This window comes from Lepisma saccharinum, chromosome 10, assembly GCF_977018435.1.
Source record: "Lepisma saccharinum chromosome 10, izLepSacc3.1, whole genome shotgun sequence".
In the NCBI taxonomy this organism is placed as follows: Eukaryota; Metazoa; Arthropoda; class Insecta; order Zygentoma; family Lepismatidae; genus Lepisma; species Lepisma saccharinum.
The window spans coordinates 43261474-43283387 of record NC_139238.1 but is presented as its reverse complement, the minus strand read 5'-3'; the positions used below and the strand labels follow the sequence as shown (position 1 = coordinate 43283387).

The following is a 21914-nucleotide window of genomic DNA, read 5'->3' as shown; positions in this document are numbered from 1 at the left end:
GCACAAACTCGTTTCGTCTCGTGAATAAGGAAGTCTACCTCGTTCTCGTGTCTGAATAACAGATATACACAAAATACATCTTAAAATAAAAAATATAGTTATATAATACGCGAAAAGCATATCTAAAGTAGTGTCTTCATAATAACCGGCCCCCCACTCACAGCGCAGAACGCATTAAAATAATGTTTTCCTGCTGGTCGCTTAGGAGAGCAGGGATTTTAATGTTGCCGCTTCTTGCCCAAGCGGTGCGCGTAATTGGTTGTTTGACCGCGAGTTCCTTCGTAGGTAAACGCGGCAACAGGGTCACTGCCAGAAGGGCGGGTCCAGCGCCGGCTGTTACGGCGGCCTCACTATATATTTTCCATACTGAATAATATTTCGTCGTATGAGAACCAGAGGAATGTAACTCCGGAAATGCAGTTTTAAAGAAACTCCTCTGAAGAGCTCTATTTCAGTCAGATCAACAAATCTCCACGTCTAATCTCCAATTCACTGACTCTTTTTAAGAGTCACACATATTTCTAAGAATACATTATTTCCTCTTTCCTGTAAATTTGATAGATTGGAGTTACGTCCCTCTGGTTATCACACAACGATATGTATATAGTAATAACGTCATATAAAATAGCAAGCTGGCAGGCACCCCGCAACCCCTTGGTTTATTTAATGAAGTCGTAATAGAAGGGGATGGGACTCCCAGAGATAGGTGTCGTGCTTCTAAATGACGTCATAGCGTTTCGAATGTGCTTACTTGACTGTTAAGTTTCTTTACCTTTCCTGGCCAAACATTGAGAAGTCACAGGTATTTAGTTTCAGACCGGAAATCTGAATGCTTTCGATAAGTCTTGAAGGGTGTGGTCTCGATTTCTAAAAGCGTGATCTCTAGTCTCGTTCTCATCTCGATTTCCCTGATCAATGGCAGCGATTAGACGGGGGCGGGACGTATGGGGGGCAGTCTCTCCCCCCACTTTTTGCCACTTTTGCCCCCGCATTATGCAAAACCTTATCTACCAAGGAAAAGTAAAGTGTCCTTGCCTCCCAGTTTTAGAACCCAATTGCCGTCACTGTTCTAGATCAAGGGTGTGGAGACTTCGCCAAAGATACCATCCCAGCATTTCTCTCGTCTGACCAAGGTAAAGTAACGAAAAGCACGTCAACAAATTATAAGAATAAATATTATTATTGAATTCGTTTGTAGTTTCCATTAATTCGTTGGAAGCATTTTATGAACATGAAAACCGTTGTCTGTCACTTTATTAAACGTTCAATGTGAATGCCTGGTTCATTTGTGTTTATGCCTAATGCGGAGTTCTGTATGTGTTATTAAAATATTGTCTGCAGTTTTACAAAACTGACAAAAAGCCGGTTCAGCTTTAAAATGTACCAAGTTACCAAAACGTGTGAATTTTATTATTGTCGGATCTTAGAATAATTTATAGTATTGGTTGTTAACCAATAATAGTTAGTTCAAAAATAGCTGATTGTTATTTATCCACAATATAATCTAGTCAATAATTCTGAAAATCCAAGAGATTTTACTTTTTGCTATACTAATCGGTTAATTTTACAAAAAAGTTAAATAAAAGAATCCATATTTTATAAACATCTAATTCATATTATAATTGCAAAAGTTGATCACATATGGATTACACTGATCTGAAATTGTACATTTTCCAAACTAAACTTTCATTTAGACGAGTTAATTTTATTATCGTTTAAAGTTTTCGTTAACCACTGGTTAGCGTAAAGTGCTATAAAACCAAGACTCTAAGTTTTAATCCTGGATAAGGATCATTCGTTTCATCAATCCATTCATCCTCGTCGTTGCGATTAACCTTGAAATGTGGAAAAGCGACGTAAATTAACAAAAACAAATAAAACCTCCAAAGAAACTTTTACTACCTCCAGTGTATTCAGGCGTTACTTATACCAGTCCAGGTAACTGCTTATAGTTGCTATGACAGTAACTTATCTTTTACGAAGAGGCATACGTTCTGGACATGAGACAAAAACAACATTTTAGTATATTTTTTTTTCTATTTTCACAAGTCACATGACGAAGTTAAAAATAGGAACTCACACATACACTGTTGCTATAATTGCAATTCATGATATTCAACAGGGACCATTTGACTGTTTTTTCTCTTTCTGTAAGTGTTCACGGTTTTGGATTGTTAAGACTTCCTATTCGAGAAGAGACCAGATAAATAAACGTGAAGACTTACGGTTTGCCGAGGACGAGAAGAGGAATACTGAGGGGAAAAGGGGGGAGGAAATATGGAAATCTCCTAGCGGAAAATAAGCAATTGCTCCGAGCTACGTTTCGTGCTTCTAAATGACGTCATAGCGTTTCGATGTTCTTACGTGGCTGCTAAGTTTCTTTATCTTTCCAGCCGGAATCATGAGAGGTCACAGGCATTTAGTTTCAGACCGGAAATCTGAATGCTTTCACCGTTGAATAAAACTGAAGCCAGAGCCATCTGTCGAACGGGGCGGTAACTTGAAACAATGCAAAGTTGCTACATGTAGGTTCGGTTCTGTAAGAATCATTGATAACTTGGAAACTGCTATGGTTACAAAGATGAAACTTTGTAGCCTGAAAGATGAGCCCAATACGAACTTAATGCCATCAAAATTATCACGTCCAGTCTGTCTGTCCGTGAGAGCGGACAATATAAATCTCAAGACTTGTTAATGTCTCAGAAAATATTAAAACTGTGGAGTAGTATCGCACTGTTCCACTTTCGCTCGCTCGAGCGTATACAATGGAATTTATTTTAATGTGACAAAAATCGTAGATGTAAAATATCGGTCCTGGCAGTTTCAGCCCATAATCATCTGTTTCATTTTCATGTTATCACTGTTGGAGATAGCGACTATTACTTAAGTTTCAAATTCACATTACGACCCATATTTGAGGATCCACTACCACACACAAATTACGATTATACATGTAGTATTAGCTTCAAGCGTATATCGGTCGTTTTGCCTGTTCGAGCGTTATTCGTTCCAGCGAAGAAGCTCTCGACTCCGTACGCTATCTGTGAACTATTGCCGCTCAAGCGAAATCGTCTCCTGAAGCACTTTACTATGGAGGCAAAATTCAAATTGATTCAAATTAACCACATGTTGCAATAGCGGTTGAATGCATCGGTGCCGCGGGTCATACAATTTGTCCCGCACAACAGCACTATAAAACTTGTTTTCATTTATTTTCATTATATATTATTCGTCAGTCTAGAACGTATTCAGCTGTACCGTATACATTGCTCAGCAATTATGGGATACCTTCTTATTAACAACAGCAATAACAATTTCTCACAAATAATATTTCATTTCAATTTAATGAATTTGCTCTACGGTACGGAACAATTAACAAGATCCTACCACACTCAAATTATTCACACTCATCAATACCATCTAGCGACATAACGTAAGTCTACAACGCTTGCAAGGTATTTGTTTTAAGGGCGTGAGGAAGGGTTTCCGCGAGTTTCTTCCCTCAGCGGCGGCTGCAGGCACTGTTGCCAACCTACCTCTCTTGAAGCTAGATCTGGCTCTTTCGTGCACTAGTTTGGCTGTGAACTGGGGCGCCCGGTCCACTATGATGCTATCGCTGGCTCCGGCCCACATAGACCAACCTCACGCTCTGTTTTATTTTGTTCTTGTTGCCGTAAGGAGGAATATACATTTAAAACAACTCGCTTGACTTTGAAGAGATTTTCCCTTCGAATGGTGCCCAAAATAGACTCGGGCAAAAGCACTCGCTGAACAGGATACCTCGATTCTGCCATTCTCGCCTCTGTATATCACGATTGTCAATGAATCACGATAAATGCAGGGTTAAAATAGTAGGGTGCGCAGCAGTGGTATCACTGATTCCACGCTCTCTGCAACGTGTTCCAGTCCCCCTCGACTCCCTCTTGAGCTTCAGTGTTCCATCCGCGCAATGGACTGCTCAGTTGGCGAATCTGCGGTTCCAAGTTCGTCTTCTCAATGAGTGCAACCGACCAACTCCATACCTGCTAATGTATGCATAATTTTGTTCATATATTACAAATTAAATAATTGTTTCGTCGCAAGTAAGCAGTTATGATGGAATAGGTGATGTGCCGTACACTATAAGTTTATGTCTACATGCGTTGTCTACACGTAATCTACGCGTAGATTACATTGGGTTATAGTTTACATAGATTTCGTAGGCAATCTAAAGTACATTAAAATTAATTTTCAAGGCTTTCATGAAAGGAAAGTGACATTTTCAATTACGTATATTGGTTCCTAACGAACTGAAAAGAATCCTATTTACAACATAATTTATTTCCTCTTCTATCATCAACTATAAAAGATATATCGTATGCAAAAAAAACAACAGATGGCAGTCGTGAGGTAAAAGGGTCTTTTTTCCATAAAACACTAGAATATTTCACATGTTAGGTTTTTCCTAAGTGAGAAATTCTTCGAATTTGCAAGGAAGAGTACGAAAGGTCCTTCTCACACATTGCCAACTGATACGCAGTATAATTTTAATTTAATTCCACAGCGTCCTTTGCTAATTTTTAACCTTTTGCCGTTTTGTTTACATAAATTACGTCTTCTACGTGTATAAAATAATCTACGTGTAAAATGTAGATCATCGTTGCTTACGCGTAGACGCACATCACTGACGGAACTATATTCTGCGTTCACGTTTGGGTTATGTGCGAAAAATTGTTGCGAACTTAACCTGTCGCGAGACTTAAGTAATATAACAACCAACCAACGATTCTTATTTTTTATTTATGTGGGTAATTTCCATTTAAAGAAAGAAAGAAAAAGTATAACATATATATCCATAAATTACGCTATGAAACACCAGTGCCCCGAATTTCTCATCGATAAAACTAAACTTGAGCATCTGGAGCATACATAATATATTTTAAAATAATATATAAATGCATTCATGTGTGTGTGATTCTCTTACTAAAACTAAAAATCTCAAGAGTATTTTCTTTTCTGTCGCATTAGAATTTTTTCAGCCAATTGTGTATATTAATAGGCTATGATTTGTATTTTGAATTGCGTGATACGTTGGTATATCTACCATCAGCAATTTGCTTCCACAAAGCTTTAAGTCATAGGCGTACGCAGACCCTTTGATTAGGGGAGAGGGTGCAATGCCTTGATGAAAGTTCAAGCGGACACGCCAAAAATCACTGTATTAGAAAAATTCAAACTTCCATGGCACCAATGTCCCCCACCCCCTTATTTCCCCACTCTGTGGTAAAGAAACCAATTTAGCTACGTATAAACATGGTTTCGTACAGGAGATTCAAAACAATTGCACATAATTTATTGATTTCCAACAGTAACGCAATTACGGAGCGGGGGCACACTTTCTCCCACTTTTTCGTCCCCGCACTATGGCCTCTTAATTTTAAACCTTGTCTACAAAAAAAAAAGTACACTGTCCTTGCCACCCCATCCTGACTTGTGTCACCCAATGGCCGCTACTAATTTCCAATGTGTGGGCAATTTATTCCGCAAACGCATAGAGGAAACACAACTAAGAAGAGATTGACGTTGGACAGTAACATTTCATGACAAATGATGCACCTTCCTTCTACTGCGTTGTTGCTTGGAACTCTCGTCAGCTTCAAAATTCTTAATTCTATAAAGAGTCTGCTTAATAACGGTGGTAAGATTCCTCTACACCAGGGTGCGAAATCCTGGGAGGGCAGGGGGGATTTCACCCCCACCAGCCATCTTGGCCTAAAAATTCCCCCCCACCAAAAATATCGGGGAGAGAGTTTTTTTTTTTTAATAACAACAAAGATAGCTAACCAATTTGTGTTGACTTCAAATATACTTTACTAGGGATAATATCAAAAACATGCATGTGAGTGCTGCATGCTTTCACTCTCTCCCTTTTAAGATATCTAAACCATTAACAATCTATGCACAGTAAAAGTACAACAATTGATTTATTTGCTTTATCTTACTTCACATTTCTGCCAATTTTTGCTGATCCCTAATATAAGAGTAAAACGAGACAGAAAAAGTGTGAAATCTAATTGATTTATTTAAATAGAAAGCAAAAAGTTATATGTAATATAACAATTTCAATTATTTTGTAAATTATTGAAATTTGTGACCATTTGGTGAGAGAATTACTTTGCTGCTTTATAAATATCTGCTATATATAAAAGTAACAATTGAATTCTTTTATATGTACGTATTTAACAATATACACATTAAATATTTACTGATTTACTTTTATATGTTATTATAAATATATATAACATGTAATAAGTCATGTATATAAGTTTATATACAATTATATATATATATATATATGCTATATGTGTGTGTAAATTAAGATCTTCCTCCCCCCACCAGCCTCCAATGATTTCGCACCCTGCCCTACACTTAATTTCTATGTGAGAGTATTACGGAGGGAAACTGCCCCTCTTGCCCCCCGTGCGCACGCCTATGGTTTAAGTTGATTTTAATTGCATGATACTGCTTGCCAACCTTTGCCAACGGTACGATCCAGACCTCGGACAGTTTGCTAAATGTAGTTTCTGGAGAGATTTTTAGATATATCGGAAAAAAGTTTTGCAGATATGCCAATATTGAATTGCGATACGAAAGTTCTTATTCTGCTCTCTCTCTCTCTCTTTGTGGGTGATTAGGAATTCCCGTCAACTTCGAGAACAATAATGAAGTTCTTTGAACATAACAAAACTTTAAAAGATGAAAATTAATAGTAGCATTTTTACGACTAAGAAACAATTGCCTGACGCAAACACGAACTGAAGCAATTAGAAAAAAGAATCAAATTACTCTGTAGCTATATGGAATTTGTAAGTCCCTTCTGGATTTCTATATTTTAGGGTTCAAGCTTGGTAACTATACCTCCATACGTATACATACATAGTTTTACATACTTATACAGAATATGCGCGGTTGGCAACGTTCCTGCTTGTTTTGATATTTTGTCATAATCATTTGATTGCAATTAGCGTCAGCTTCAAATAAATGGGGAGGGAGGGTGCATTGGCTCCTTTCCAAGTTTGAAGGTAACTTCTTTCAGTATCAACTTAAATACTTTTTTTTACGTTGAAGGGAATGTGACACACGGCGCAGGCGCATTGTCCAGTTGGTGTTGCATCTTAAAATGTACCCAATCTAAATTAAGTATAAAGTAGACTTAGAAACCAAAACTAAAAGCTGAGTAACCATAACAATTTATTATTTGAACGTATAATAAATATTTCAATACAGACATAGATTTTTCTTAATATTAATTCAACGTAAGATGCATGCCTGCTACAAGTGCGGTATGTGAAAATCCACACTTATAAAGCGATTTAAAAAAAAAAAAAAAGCTTTGAAAACTTTGCTTCTAGAATTGCATGATTTAGCTAAAAAAATTCAAATAATAGAATTCTGGAGATAGTGCTCCATCTAAAGGCGCCTACGTAATTAACGATTTAATGGCATTTTATTGTTTTGTACAGATTAGTAAACTTACACCGGCCCAGTGGTAGGGGAAGTTACTAGCAACAAGTATATAACACGTAACCGTTACTTCACTTTGAAAGTAACTCTTTGCCGTTACTTTCTCATACAATAAAAACATCTGGTATGAATCTATTGAATATAGCCAGGGTGCGATTTGTGATATTATCAAAGGGAGGAAGGTGGACTTAATAGATTTCAAATTCAATATTCTTCCAGATGTTTGCCAACAGGTCCCCAGATAACAATTTAGAAATAGGTTTCAATTATTTTAAAATTAGCATACAGTATCTTTCTTTAACCTACATATTACGCGTGCTTACAATTCGACGAGTTGCTAAAATTCTAATTTTGATATCAAATAGAAAACACGCACGCCACAATTTTTCACAAAGGTCCAATTTATGGTCATTTTCGCTCTAAAGTTGCTCCTACACCCGCTATGCAAACTTTCACCCCGATGGAAAATTGTGGATAAACCCTTGCATCGCCGACCTCCGTGGCGGAATGGTTAGCACGAAACGCTACGCTAACCCGGGTTCTATTGGTTTGGTTTACTTCACTTCGCTTTTCTGCCGCTTTTGGCTAATCGCGAAGATGTGATGATATGCTGAAAGGACACTCACAAGGAACACCCAGACCGGGATTCGAATCCCGACCTGGGCATGTGTGTTCTTTGTGAATCATCAATTTCATCATAACAACACTCACTCATCCTCATCTTCGCGATTAGCCAAAAGTGGCAGAAAAACGAACTTGAAATGAACGAAATCAATTAATCAAACCCTGCATTGAATAATTAACACAATTAATATAATTTTAATGATTCAGTTTTTTTAAAAAATATGTTTACAAGTGAAATTTATAATCATTATCTTCACACAGAACAAAAGTTCGTTTGGAATAACTAAAAACTAGATTATCAAAGCCAAATATTTGTTTAAATAGTCAATAACAAATTGCTTTTCTCCTAGAGTACATTTCTTTAAATTTACCACTTTAGTCAAATTACAAAATTTAGTAAAGATTCCAAAATATTTTGTTTATGATTATGAAGAAACTTTACCAAACGCGTTTCATGAATTCAAACAAATAATTATTTTCTGTACATATCAAAGTAGTAAAATTTAAAATTAAAATAGATTACATCTCGTTTTTATAGATTTACAGCGAAACTGTTACATTTTAAGCGTAGATTATTCTAAAGTTTACCGTGACATCTATCAGTGTCCATTGAATAGACTAGAGGGAAGAAAGAGACAATAGTTTCCTGATTCGACATTAAAATCTTGACGTTAGTTATAGTAATTGTGTATCTCGTTGAAGTGTATTGTAGGTTAGGCGTTTATAAGTTTGCGATTTTTAGCGGCGCCAGCGGGGTGCGAGGGGGTGTTTGCGCACCCCGAAAATAATAATAATGATAACAAAAATTATTAGGAATATAGATTTATGTTTCTACTTTTCTTCTTTAGCGTCGCTTTTCTGCCACTTTTGGCTAATCGTGAAGAGGATACGTGATGATTAGAAGGAAATGACGAAGAGATACTCGGAAAGTATGAATGGCCAGGCTAGTATTTGAACCCAAGAATTTCTTAGTGAATTGATATGAAAGAAAAGTCAGTGTATATAAATTGCAAAATAGAAAGGTGCTCCTCAATGCTTGTACAAAGACTGGTACAAAGTGTAATTTCGTTTCTACTGCAATTATAAAATATTTTTAAAGCAGTTTTGAAGTTGCCCAGGTAAACTTGTGATATTACTTACATTATGCTTTTTTCTGTATTTTTAATTATCTGTAATTTCCTTATGCACTTCAAATACACCAATCGCAGGCATTCGTGACGTAGTGGTTAACATAGCGCGCTACAATGCTCGGGATCCCGCGTTCGAATCCTGGCCTAGACAGGAGTGTCCTTTCATCAATTTAATCGTACCGTTACTCATCCTCATCTTTGCGATTAGCCAAAAGTAGTATAAAACCGAAGTAAAAATGAACGAAATTAATGAATCATTGTTGATTTCTTCGTTATTGAATGACCGACTTCTGACCGCATGTAGACTCCTATTTGAATGCATCAAGAGAAAATGAAGTGTTAAGACTAATCCAGTGGCACATTCCTATGCGTTTTGGTGCTTGAATCAATGTGTGCTAATGCATTTTTGTACATTATGCGTTTCATTGCATCATTAGTTCATGGCTGGCTTACTTTCCATGTATTTTTCTGTTAATCTTATTAATGCTATTCTTGTTAATTCGTTGCTAAAGGTAAGGTAAAAAGAGTTCTCACAAAAAGCAAGATGAAAATGAGTAACATTAAACATATTACTCAATAAGTAACATTATTTCGCGCACTCCTAAACACAAGGAGGAACTTATTGTATTTTAAGAATTCAACATTACTTAGAAGTAAAGTATAGAATTGTTTGGAAGTTAGGTTATGAATATTAGATACATTTTATCAAAATTAAAAAAAAAAAGATATCGAGTAATATAACATAAATGATATTTTTAAAAACCTGGTGGATTTTAGTGCATATCTAACATAGATACATTGTGACAGCTGAGCATATTTTTGAAAATTATAGCCTATTTTTAATATAAAACAAGGATGCAAAATAAATAGCGCGAATGTACATGTCCCTTTTTGCAAACCAAAAATTATAACAATAGAATGTTACTATTTATAAGAATGAATAAAAATAAATCGAGATGTTTTTGTTGATGAAATAAACAATGCACTCCTTATAATAAGCTTCGCAGACCGTTTGCATTGCTAGAGTACAGATTCTAGCGCCACCTATATTTCAGATTCTAGTAAATTTATGATAGAAAGATTCTCTGGAAATGCGCGACACTTGATGAGAACTGCGGAGTTTGTTCAAGTGACGTGACGGCTAATCCGTTGCGTCTGGCCGATATAACTTAAGGGGTACTCGCGGTGTACTTAAAACCCTGGTACTGATTGTACCGAGACGAGACGAGACTTGACCATGTCTGTCTCGTATCGATTTGCAAATCCGTCTCGTCTCGAAGCATATCAGTTGAACTTTTTACTTTGCAATTACGATAAAAAGAACTCAATCTTAGCTTTCAGTAAATTACTCGAACAGCTGCTATGTCTAAATAAGTCGGATGCATCCAGAAAAGAAAATGCATCAGATTTAATTAATTAGCTTCCAATGCATCAATAGATACAACCATGCATGTGATAGTTGTTTCTTGTTCTTCGAAACATCTGATCCGATGCATTTTTAATGTGTCAAGATAAAATGATGTGTTAAGATGTGTCAAGCCTCTGGAATCGAAATTTAATGCATTTTATTGCACAATTAGATCATACAATTGGTTTACTTCTCATGCATTTTTCTGTTAATCTTATTAACACTTAATAATGTTATTCTTGTTAATTTGTTATTCAAGAAAACAAAACGTTCTCTCAAACAGCAAGTAAAAAATTGCCAATATTCAATACGTTATGCAGCAGTCACGTGCCTAGACCTATATTTCGACAGGGTTCCGAGCACATGTAATAATAATTCATATAACGTTTGTAATAAATAGCTTAATAATTTAATATGTATTAATAGTATTAAATACGTCAATTAATAACAATTAGTGCTATTGTTATTATTACATGAGCAGGTATGAATAATATTGAAATGGAGATAGAACAGAACTTATTCATTGTCTAGCTTATGCCAGTTTAGCTCAATAAAATTTGTACAGAAACCAACTGTCCTACCAAAGAAATTAATGTCAAAACATTTTTAAAATGGATGATTTATTGAATAACAAAAAGGTTGCTAGATCCCTGATCATTATTTTTATACGCATTATTATTACTAGTGTTACGCATGAATTTTGGCAGGTAATGTCAAAGCAAAGCTGCGTGAGTACATCTAATCCTTGTCTCTATATAAGTTCTGCGGAAATAAATGAACTTCATATACATTAATTTTCGATTTGGTAAGTCTTTCGATATGTCCTTGTTTATGCATGCTATTTCCGTAAGAGAAAACCTTATTTTAGATTATTTATGGACTAGTTATATTTTAAGAATTAAATACTAATTAGTTTGGTTTGGAAGTAAGTTTATCAAATATTTTATACTTTTTAACGAGTTTATTAGTATGGTAAAAATTACTATTTATAAAAATTGAGATCCATTTTAATGTATATTCAATGTGTGGTGCTTTCAGACGTTTAGTTTACTTGAGGCATAGCTTTTACGCACTACTTCGCGTCAATTATTAACTTTAACGTTTCTGTGTGTGGAGGAGACAATTTTGACTTTGTGAAAGTTTTCATTTCATATAACTTACATTGTAGTAAGTCTCGAAATAATCTAGTTTCGGAGAACAAATCCCGGTTTCGTCTCGATTTTGAAACCGAGGTCTCGATCGTCCATTCTCCGTCCACAGGAAGAACGAATTCAATATAACCAAATGCATGTATGACTAGTAAGAAATCCTATTATCCGATTTCGACACCAGCTGTTAGGATTCTAGTTATATAATAAACGTACATCACTTAATTTAGCTGTTATAGTGAAGTTGTGATTCCTGATTTGATGGATTATACACCTCCACTTACACAGTATATGTTGAATGAATAAATTAAGTCATTTTCCACTGCCATTATACCTTAAAAACTACCATGACAGTTTTTAAAATATCATAGTTTACCTAATTTATCTACTCTTAAAAATTCCGTTTCTTAAACTGCAAGGGTTGCTTCCTATTTTTGTAAATTGCCAGGCATGTCGTTAAATTTGAACGGTAGAATACCTACTATAAACTTTGTAACTCTAAAAGTGTAAGATGAACATGATATATCTATGAAAGTTTGGACTTTAAGAATGAACCAATAGGCAAGTGACATGCTTTTGTTTACATTGATTTCATTCTTGTAGGGGACAGATAAAAACCCCAACTCCATCACTCTTATGTGACGTACATTATAAACACCGTAAGTAAAATTACGATTGTGCGCGAAATAGTTACAGTTGAATTTTAAAGATGGATTTCCAATTGTGCGATCGTCAGGAGAATGCCATAACGCGAGTAAAACACGCATGTGTATTAATTTATGGCTATTTAAACTACTTTATGCATTAGTTTAACAGCGAAATTCATGTATAAATTATTAAATATTAACCTTATGACATCGTAATGTTTTATGAAATATTTCTATGAATATTAATACTTCCGTTTAGCTATATTGCATCTCAATACATGTAAAAACACGAGTCTAATAAGAGCCATGGTTTTCTTGTTACATTTCCATAATAAAATGTAATTACTTGATACTTTGTCAAATTTACTCGCTCGCTCGGTTAAACATATTGTTCACGTTTTGCATAGGAAACGACACACTCCACATAAAACACACGAAAAGATTAATGAGACCAATAATAAATTCAAGTCGTGTTAACGTAAATAATTTATCGCTGGTGTACGATAATGGCAAAATATTTAAATTAGAAACCCGCCCACTTTAAGAACTCAAATGTCAATTACAATAACGCTTACTTTCGGAATTTCTTCTCCACAATTACAATTGATGATTTCCTGTGGCCGTAATTCCATTTTCTATTGCAAGTATCTATGCAATAAAGAAATGCAATCCACATTAAAAATTTATCGAATTGCCTAGAATTCTAAATGGATCTAGCTATGTATTAAAATGCATAGAAGCTAATATTGCACTTCTGGTGCATCAAAATATAGAGAATTGCATATTTTTATCAGGTTTCATTCCATGTGATGCACTAAAAGTGCATCAAAGAAATCAATTGTTGCACTAAAAGGGCATCAACCTTGATTTCAAACATTTCAGAGTGAATCATGAATAAATTCAAATGAAAAAAAACGGCCTCTTCAATGTATAGCTGTTGGAAGAGGACGCGATTTTTAACACTTAAAATCTAAAAAATGTATTTTATGACATTTCAAATTTAATTTAATTTTTTGTCTTTTTTTCTCAAACACAATTCTGCTCGTTTTTCCATACATGATTATGGCACCGAGCAGCGAATTAATAAATCTGTTGATTATATTTGAATCAAGAAAAGACCTATCCTGCTTAAAACAAAATTCTTTGTCCAATAAACCTCACAGTGTTTGCAATATCGCACAATAATTTGCTTCTGAGCTCGTCTATTACTTACGCATGTAAGAATATCTACACGAATGTTTCTCCCATTAAAATTCGTAATTATAGTTATTACACACAGATTTGGAAGTGCGTCAAGAAAGAAAGAGAGAAAAAAATGCATTTTTTTTGAGTCAAGCGATATAAGTGCACTTGATGGGAACGCTGAAAATTTCTAAAGCGGCGTCAAAATATTTTTTTAAATGTCTTGAACTGGTTTGTATTACATATTGTGAATAGCTATATTTATGTACTACATTGTTATATATTATGTATTAGGTATTGAAAACCGTACGTCCTTTACATCTCATTAAATGTAAGTATTTTGAGAAAAGCAGATATAGAGAAAAATATATAAATAAAAGATGCGAGAGGGAGGAGAGGAAAAAAGAAATAAATGGCCAGGGAGGGAGGGAGGGAGGGAGAGAGAGAGAGAGAGAAAGAGAGAGAGATAGAGAGAAGGAAGAAGATATAGATTCTAAGGAATACGAAGGAAGACAAAAATTGTACCCACAAAATTCAAAATACCTCAAATCAATGTATTGTGTAGGCCTAATTTTGGTTTCTTTGAAATGATCATGTCAAGTGATACATTTTAGTGCATCACACGGAACACCAACTGACAAAAGTACACTTTGATGCATTTCTTTACATTTTGATGCACCAAAAGTTCATAACTAGCAGTTTTTGCACTTCGTGTTGATTGACACATTACACCAAACAAAAAAGAAATAGAAAAAAAGTGACAGAAAAATCCATTTGGTTTGATTCAGTACAAAAAACACGCATCAATTTCCCAAATCAGGCACGACCTATTATTGGTACTCAGTAATAATCAAGGAGATCGGAAAGAGTTTACGGAAACGAGATGGCAAATTTGAAGGCCGAAAAGTTCGCTTTGTTTTGAGCAAAACGTGAAAACTTCTCTTTGTTTCGCGTAAGAAGACTACACGATCATCGAATGGTATTTCTGTGAAATTTTTAATAAAAAATAATGTTATTTACGGTTTGACGAAAATTAAATATATTGCAAATTAACAATAGGTTCCGTAGATAAGTAGTAAAACTACAAAACGCGAAATTGTTTTCTTTCTGTTCGTAGTCATTGTGGTTTGTCGCCGATTGGTAAAATTCTACGAAATTTGTAAAGGATTTTTGCTCTTTAACACAACCTTCCCACAATCAAAAAATAATATCATTTTTATTAAAGATTTCAAAAGGAATACCATTCAATTATTTCGTACTCAACTTACGCAACGAAGTCATATGAAATTGTCAACTTTTCCTCCACTGTTGGAAGTTGCAGTAGAATTTATATAGCCTATTCTATGGTTAATGTTCAATTAGTGAAAAACAAATCTGTTAATTGTGTATGTTTTAGAATTTGTATACTTATTATAGCGTTCCGCTTTTTAATAGAATTTCGTGCAGACAAGATAGGTGTGAATCAGAGAGATTACATTTAAAAGGAAGGGAAAGAGGTCCATCTTAAGCAATTACACGACATGCCTTTTTTTCCTATTTAAGATCATACGAGGAGGGTTGAATCCGAGAAAAATAAACAGGGTGCTTTTTGAACGGGTGGGGGGGGGGGGAGGGTGGAATTTCCATTTCTCTAAACGGTAATCTTTGGCACTTGGAATCTCTAGATGCTACTGGAAATTTTCAAATAGGTAAATATTGTAGAGGGAAAAATAAGATGTTATACAATTATTGTTTCAAAGCCAGCACACGTAATGTGATTCTCTTTAAACAAAACTCACTTTTCATGAATCCGTATGTACTGTTACTTAAGTAAACGAGACGAACTTTCTCAAAGTAATTTTCCGAGGAGATCAATTATACTGAGTAAAGTGGGCCTGCCCGACGGCGTAATAGTAACGTCGACTCATTGTAATCGAGGGGTCCCATGTTCGATATCCGACATGGTTCGGATCTCACATTGAACTGTAAGCCCAGCTCCGATTAGCTGTGCATAAAGTGACTTAAAATTAAACACACATACGCGAGTGAAATACATTTCTGCGCATCGCTTGAACACACGCAATGCAAGACGCATTAGGTGTGTGCAAAAAATGAAAAGAATGCACGATTGAAGCTGGGGAAAATCTCGCATTGTTCTTTTATGCCAATGAAGGAAAATAAATAAGAAATAATGATCTTTTCGGAGTGGGCCAGACTACATCCGACGTGCAGGGACTCTGAATGAGAGTTGTCGAGTCTAGAGTTGTTTGTAGTCGACGAGTCGATGATATAGTTTCCCGAAAGGAACACACACAGAATGAGTAGTAGCTACTTTGGTCCTGGAAGCATGGTGAACGCCATTCATTTGAAACCGAGAACAAGGAAATGAAAACAATCACACTGGTGCCACAAAAGGTTTCCAGAAATGGAATAAAAAAAATTATTTGGTTTATTTTACTTCGCTCTCCTGCCACTGTTGGCTAATCGCGAAGATGAAGAGGACGAAATCGATGAAGGGACACTCACAAAGAACACCCATGCCCAAGACCGAGATTCGAACCCGAAACGCGTCGTAGTGCGTTGTGCTTACCACTCCGCCACGGAGCTCGGCGAAACAAATGAGAACATTCACACTGATGCCACGAAACTTTTAGCGATGTTTTAAACATTCAGAAACAAATAACAAGAAACATTTCAAACCGAGAAATTTTTATTAACTTTATCCTAAAATGCGCACAAGTGGTAGTTTCTGGAAGACGCTAGTATTCAAATTTGATTTCTTGTTAGTTAGTGATATTTTGCGATTAAGTTTGATCAGGTGTTCAAATGTTATGCATTACTCGCCAAATAGCGGTTAAACAAAGAAGTCCAAATCCTTTCCGGGATTTTGTTCTTATTTAATTATAACATAATCTCTCATTCATGTTTTACATACCGTGTCTTTAGTTAAAAATCCTATAATATTTATATAAGCATGTAAAAGAAGCTAATTTTGATGTCACTTTACAGCACGTAACATCACTTCATGTAGCCAGAATTAATATGATTTTAAACTGTGGAAGTATAATGGCTTTCGAAAAAAAAATACAATACCGGACTCTTTTAACTTAATGTTACCATGTCTGCTTTCTTTGCAGTTACTTTAAACAATATTAACACTTAATTTCCTGTTAGCTATATTATTTTTATGACAATTATTCTTCAAGTTTCAGAGCAGTTCGTAAAGACACGGGGAAAATCAATTTGAGATGCTTTGTCCAGAGTTCAAAATTCGCTATCTTCGTGAAAAACAAGAAAAACATTTTCTTTGACAGATATCTCCAACTACCGTGTAGCTATTTTGGCTGTTACGCAAGTTTTGTACTAAAGAAGACATTAGTAAATCTGCACACATAATCCAAAATGTGTCAATTGATATAAATATGTATAATTTATTGACTTCAGTAACATATAAAAGTGCATAAACTGCAAATGTTGCACTTTGGATGCATTAAAATACACAGACAAATCCATCGAATAAAACTTGCACTAAAAATAGAACAATTCAACGTGTCAGACATGATCATGTCAAGTGCACCAAAAATGCATCAAGATTGATTGATTTAATGCATTTCGAGTCTGTTTAGTTGGCAAAAATTGCAAAAAAATCAAAAGTCCAAACTACTGCATAAGACAAATCTCGTACGTTTGTGTGTTTACGGATAAGTGGCCGGTCGATCTCGTCACCAGAGTTGCCGTGTTCGAGTCCCGGCGTGAGCACGGGTGGCTTTTTGTGAGTTTCCCTTTATCAGTTTCATCTACTCATCATTCATCCTCATTGTCGCAATAATATACTTTGAAGCATTTTTTTATTTTTCGCAGCGAAACGCTTCCTGTAAAGCGAAAGCTATTGGTCAGAATAACTCTTTGTCATTTATTGACACGTCACACTTCAGTGTTCGACAATGTAAAGAACACAAGTTGATTGATTCAAACTAAGACATTGTCATGAATTTCGTCAATAATTCATTTACACTCGCAGTCGTCATTAAAAAAAACAAAGAATGAAATTGATTAGCGGAAGAAACGTAATCCAAATTATGTATAATAGTCTGAAAATACATATCTATCTATTTACCATCATATTTATTTAAAAGGCCTGGATTCCATAGTCTGCAAAAGTGTCGACATGATAAATTTCACTAGGCCCAAAACTAATAAAGTCGCATTTTGTGGCGGCTAATTTAGAACACTGTTACTAATATTAGTGCGCAAGAATGTTTATAAGTAAGTACAATACAGACGCTTTAGTGCCAATAGTTGAATTCTTCTGTTCGGACTGGTTACTGAAATGAGGAAGGTTGCTGCCAACTAAGTTATGCTTCATCATTCATCCTCATCTCGCAAATATTCTGTGATACAACAGTACAACAACAAACAGTGTCAAACAGTTTTCTGACACTCAAAATTGTATTTTTGACTCCTCAAAATTGGCGAACTTAAAAGTGATTCCCAAATTTACAATCTTATGGCTCGTATCAAAACGTTTAGAGACAAATATAAATTTCGGCTTTATAAAGTCACACAGTTAGTACAGGTAATAAATAAACATTCATCGTTGAAACAACATAGTACGAATCTCTGTCCGGAAGTATAAAAAATTCTTATATTTCTTTTATAAGAGAACATTTCGAATATTACATTTTCGCAAAGGAATGAAAATTCGAACGTCGGGTTTCATATTGAAAGTTCATTTTCATCTCAGTGGTACTGTTTTCTTGTTCCGATGAATTTACTTCTTGTCTTTTCAGCACGACGCTGTTAGAATCTATATCCCTAATTTGCCTGGATATCTTACGAAAGTTGAAAATATTTGTTCGAAGCATAGACCTATGTATTATAGATTTAGTCAGTTTGACGATGAAACGTTTTTTAAAAAAATCATTGTATGCTGTTTATTAACTATTTCTCGTTCTGCAGAAACGTTATTGACGTCATGTAATAAATCGTAGTATTTTTATGTTCGAAAAATAAACCGAACTATAATGATTTTAAGTATAATAGATTTTTGCATGCTCCAGGGATGTATTATTTAAATCGCATTTATTTTATGTACACAAATTCAAACATACCGTGAATGTTGTGGATGTTAGTGTTAAAGAACTAAATTTGTATAAGCCTTGAAAAAGTAGCAAACCTCGCTACAGCAGCAAAGTACATAAATTAAGTGTTTTAAAGTGTATTTAATTTATGTACATACTTTGTACAGTACTGTATAAATGCCTATTATGCCAGGTTTATAAAAAATTGAGTCCTTAACTTCAACAACAATGGTTTGTTGAAAATTAATTTATTGGCTCTTCAGTAATAGTATCGTCATATTTCTTTCCCTCTACAATGTATTTTTACAATGATAAGTTAGTTATTACAAAGTCCTAGAGGCAATCATTGTATCTAGAAACTATAATTAAAGCTGACAATAATTGTACTTTACTGTGATAGAGCATTCGGTACTGCCGCTATACTCCGGTTGAAGTCAATTATGTTTACACATTACATATAGCATTTATCCGAATCATTGCCGGTCTAAGATATGATCTTAATATCTTAAACTCATACTTGCGGTCAAATATGTGATGTGCAATATGTTTAGTTTACTTATGACTGCGGTGAAACGTTCATTTATTGCCAACGCCTGCAGAGGACTTCATCCACGGAGAGGCAAGTACACAAATTTTATATTGTCAGAAAAACACCATAAAAAGTTGTAGATATGACGCACTAAGACTCTCAATTTCCGCTCCCTTCCAAAAAATCAAAAAATTGTCATGACCATTTGAAAGTATTAACGGACATTATATAGAGTGACTATATAATTTTAACGATTCCGTTTTTAAAAATGTATTCACGGTGCATGCAACTGTAATTTATGATAATTATCTATCATTATGCAGGACAAAATATTCAAATTTGAATAAAAAACGGTGGCTTCTCGTGTATTTGTTTTTTCTCTATTTTACTTTTTATTGTAATTTAACAGGCACCTTAGTATAGTTGAATATTGAAAATGTTACGGTAAATTCTAACAGTACCCTAACAAAAACTGAATTTGAAATTTCAGTATTCATGTGCCGAATCTATAGTTGTCTGAATTATAATAATTCCTTTATAATAATTAATACAAGGAAATTAATTACCTGTAATTAATTTTCCACAGTGGATGTAGCACTCCCCTTTCATGACAAATTTATTTTATGGGACGTTCATTGCTGTTTCGTGGTGTCTTGTAAATAGTTATCTAATAGTTTTCCCCCTCGTTTATGAGATGGCCCTCACAATAATACAGGAAGTATTCTCATTTATGTAACGTTTTCAAAAGTTTTTTGGAGGTCGTACTTAGAAGTAATAATCACTGGACAGTGACTGGCGATTACTTTTAGAAAACTGCAGATACAAATGAAAACATTGACGTCGAAGTGCCGTAACGATACATTACTTAGGTGTGAATGTTTTCATTTGTTTCAGCTTGTTTTTAAAATGAATCTCGTTAGTGTGTGAGCCTCCTTGGAGTTAGAAAAGCATTGGGAATATCTATGAACGACTGAAGACACTGAAAGGGTTAATGTCGCCCTGGAACATTACCCTGCTCCAGGAAAATTGTTTTCGAAAAATTCCTCTAATTTTGAGAAACCACTGAAGTTTACTAAATTCTGAGAGATTGAATCTGTTCGGAATTCCTTCTAGAGCATTCAATTGAATCTTTGTGTAGTTTCCTTCCGCTGTTGTCGAGATATCAGTGATAGAAAGTAGGCTTGCGGTCCTACGAAACTATGACAAATATCTAGAAGGTAGTGAAAGCAAAACACAAAAAATCACTTGAATTTTCTAGAAGGATTTGTGAATACATGCAGTTTCTCAAAATTTGCAGTACCATTGCGGTATTTTTTAATAGGAGTAATTTGAGACAAAAAGTTCAGTATGTGAGCAAAGTGTCTATGCTTTGGTATTTCTGCCGGTGGCGTAGGATAGATAATAGATAAATAATGTGATGGCTTACCTGTATGTGTCCTCTTGTGAATCTTGAGGTTCTCACTTCTCGCGAACACTTTGCCACAGCCAGGGAAGGGACAGGGGAAGGGTTTCTCCCCCGTGTGAACTCGGATATGATTGACTAGCTTATACTTCGCCTTGAAGGGGCGTCCATTGCGGGCACAGTTTTGCCAGAAACAGGCGTGGGTGGTACACTCCGGCCCCCCAACATGCTCCACCGTGATGTGAGTCACTATTTCGTGCATCGTCGTGAAGGTCTTGTTGCACGGTTTCCTAGGCGAGGGTTGATCTTGGTCTATCCACATGCACGTCATCTCCTGCTTGATGGGTTGCCGCATGTACCGGAAGAACGCACCGTGGGGGCCGTGGTGGGCACCCATGGCGCTCATGTGGTTCATGTTCATGGCGTTATGGAACTGGTTCGCACCCATCTGGTTGAATTGGTCTCTTGAATACATGTCCATGCCCAGCCTCATCTGCCCGTTCATGTGAGGGTTGTGGTGCGGTCCGTCGTGCAGCCCTGGGAATATTACGTGGTTCGATGTCGGGTCCGCGTGGTGCGGGAGTCCTCCGGATGGTACGAACATCCCGTGGTGCTGGTTGTTCGCCAGGGCCTCGTGCGTCGAGAGTCCCCCGGCGAGCGTGGGCATGTGCTCCCTCCGCAGCAAGAAGTCCCTGGTGGCGTACCCTCCGACGTGGTGTCCGTGGTGTCCCATGGCGTGGTGGGACACGGGGACGCTGTATCCGTTCGCTACCTGGGACGCGAAGTGTTGATTTGACTGCCCGTGCGGTATGGTCCCGTCGTCGCTCATGGAATGACCCGGCGGGCTGAGCTTGATACCCATATGGGCCGCCGCGGCGACATGGGTAGGGTCCATGAAAGGGTTCAGCATGTCCTCATGGGCTCCGGACGTGAACCACCGAGGCGCGAGGCCTCTAAAAATCACACTCAAAAAAGTAGCACCAACACTTTAACACCAACTTACACCCGCTGAACCGATAAAATGTTATTGTTAACGTGGACACTCCAAAACTACCTTCTCCACCGCGCGCACGGGTACAACTGCGGTGCGTCAACAACCGGGGGTCCCTCGGACCATGCTCTCTCAGCCGGGCGGGACAATCTTCCCTGCGAGGGGTCCTGCGCTCGAATGGCAGCCTCCGTAGGGTACCGGCCCCCTTCGGTCGCGACCCGGGATTCGTCCACGGTCGTCCCCCCCGTGGAGCCCCCTCGGTGCGCATCGTGGCCCCCCGCGGTGCCATC

General features: G+C 36.3%; 1 protein-coding gene across 1 annotated transcript in view; it reads right to left on the bottom strand.

Moving 5' to 3' along the window:
* Positions 1–21648, bottom strand: part of opa (Zic family member odd paired) — a 99845-nt gene extending 78197 nt beyond the window's left edge. Inside the window, exon 1 of the mRNA XM_083130455.1 lies at positions 20658–21648. Within this exon, the coding sequence (XP_082986581.1) occupies positions 20658–21543 (886 nt within the window). The 5' untranslated portion in view covers positions 21544–21648. The remainder of the gene's footprint in view (positions 1–20657) is intronic.
* Between the last annotated feature and the right edge of the window lie 266 nt (positions 21649–21914).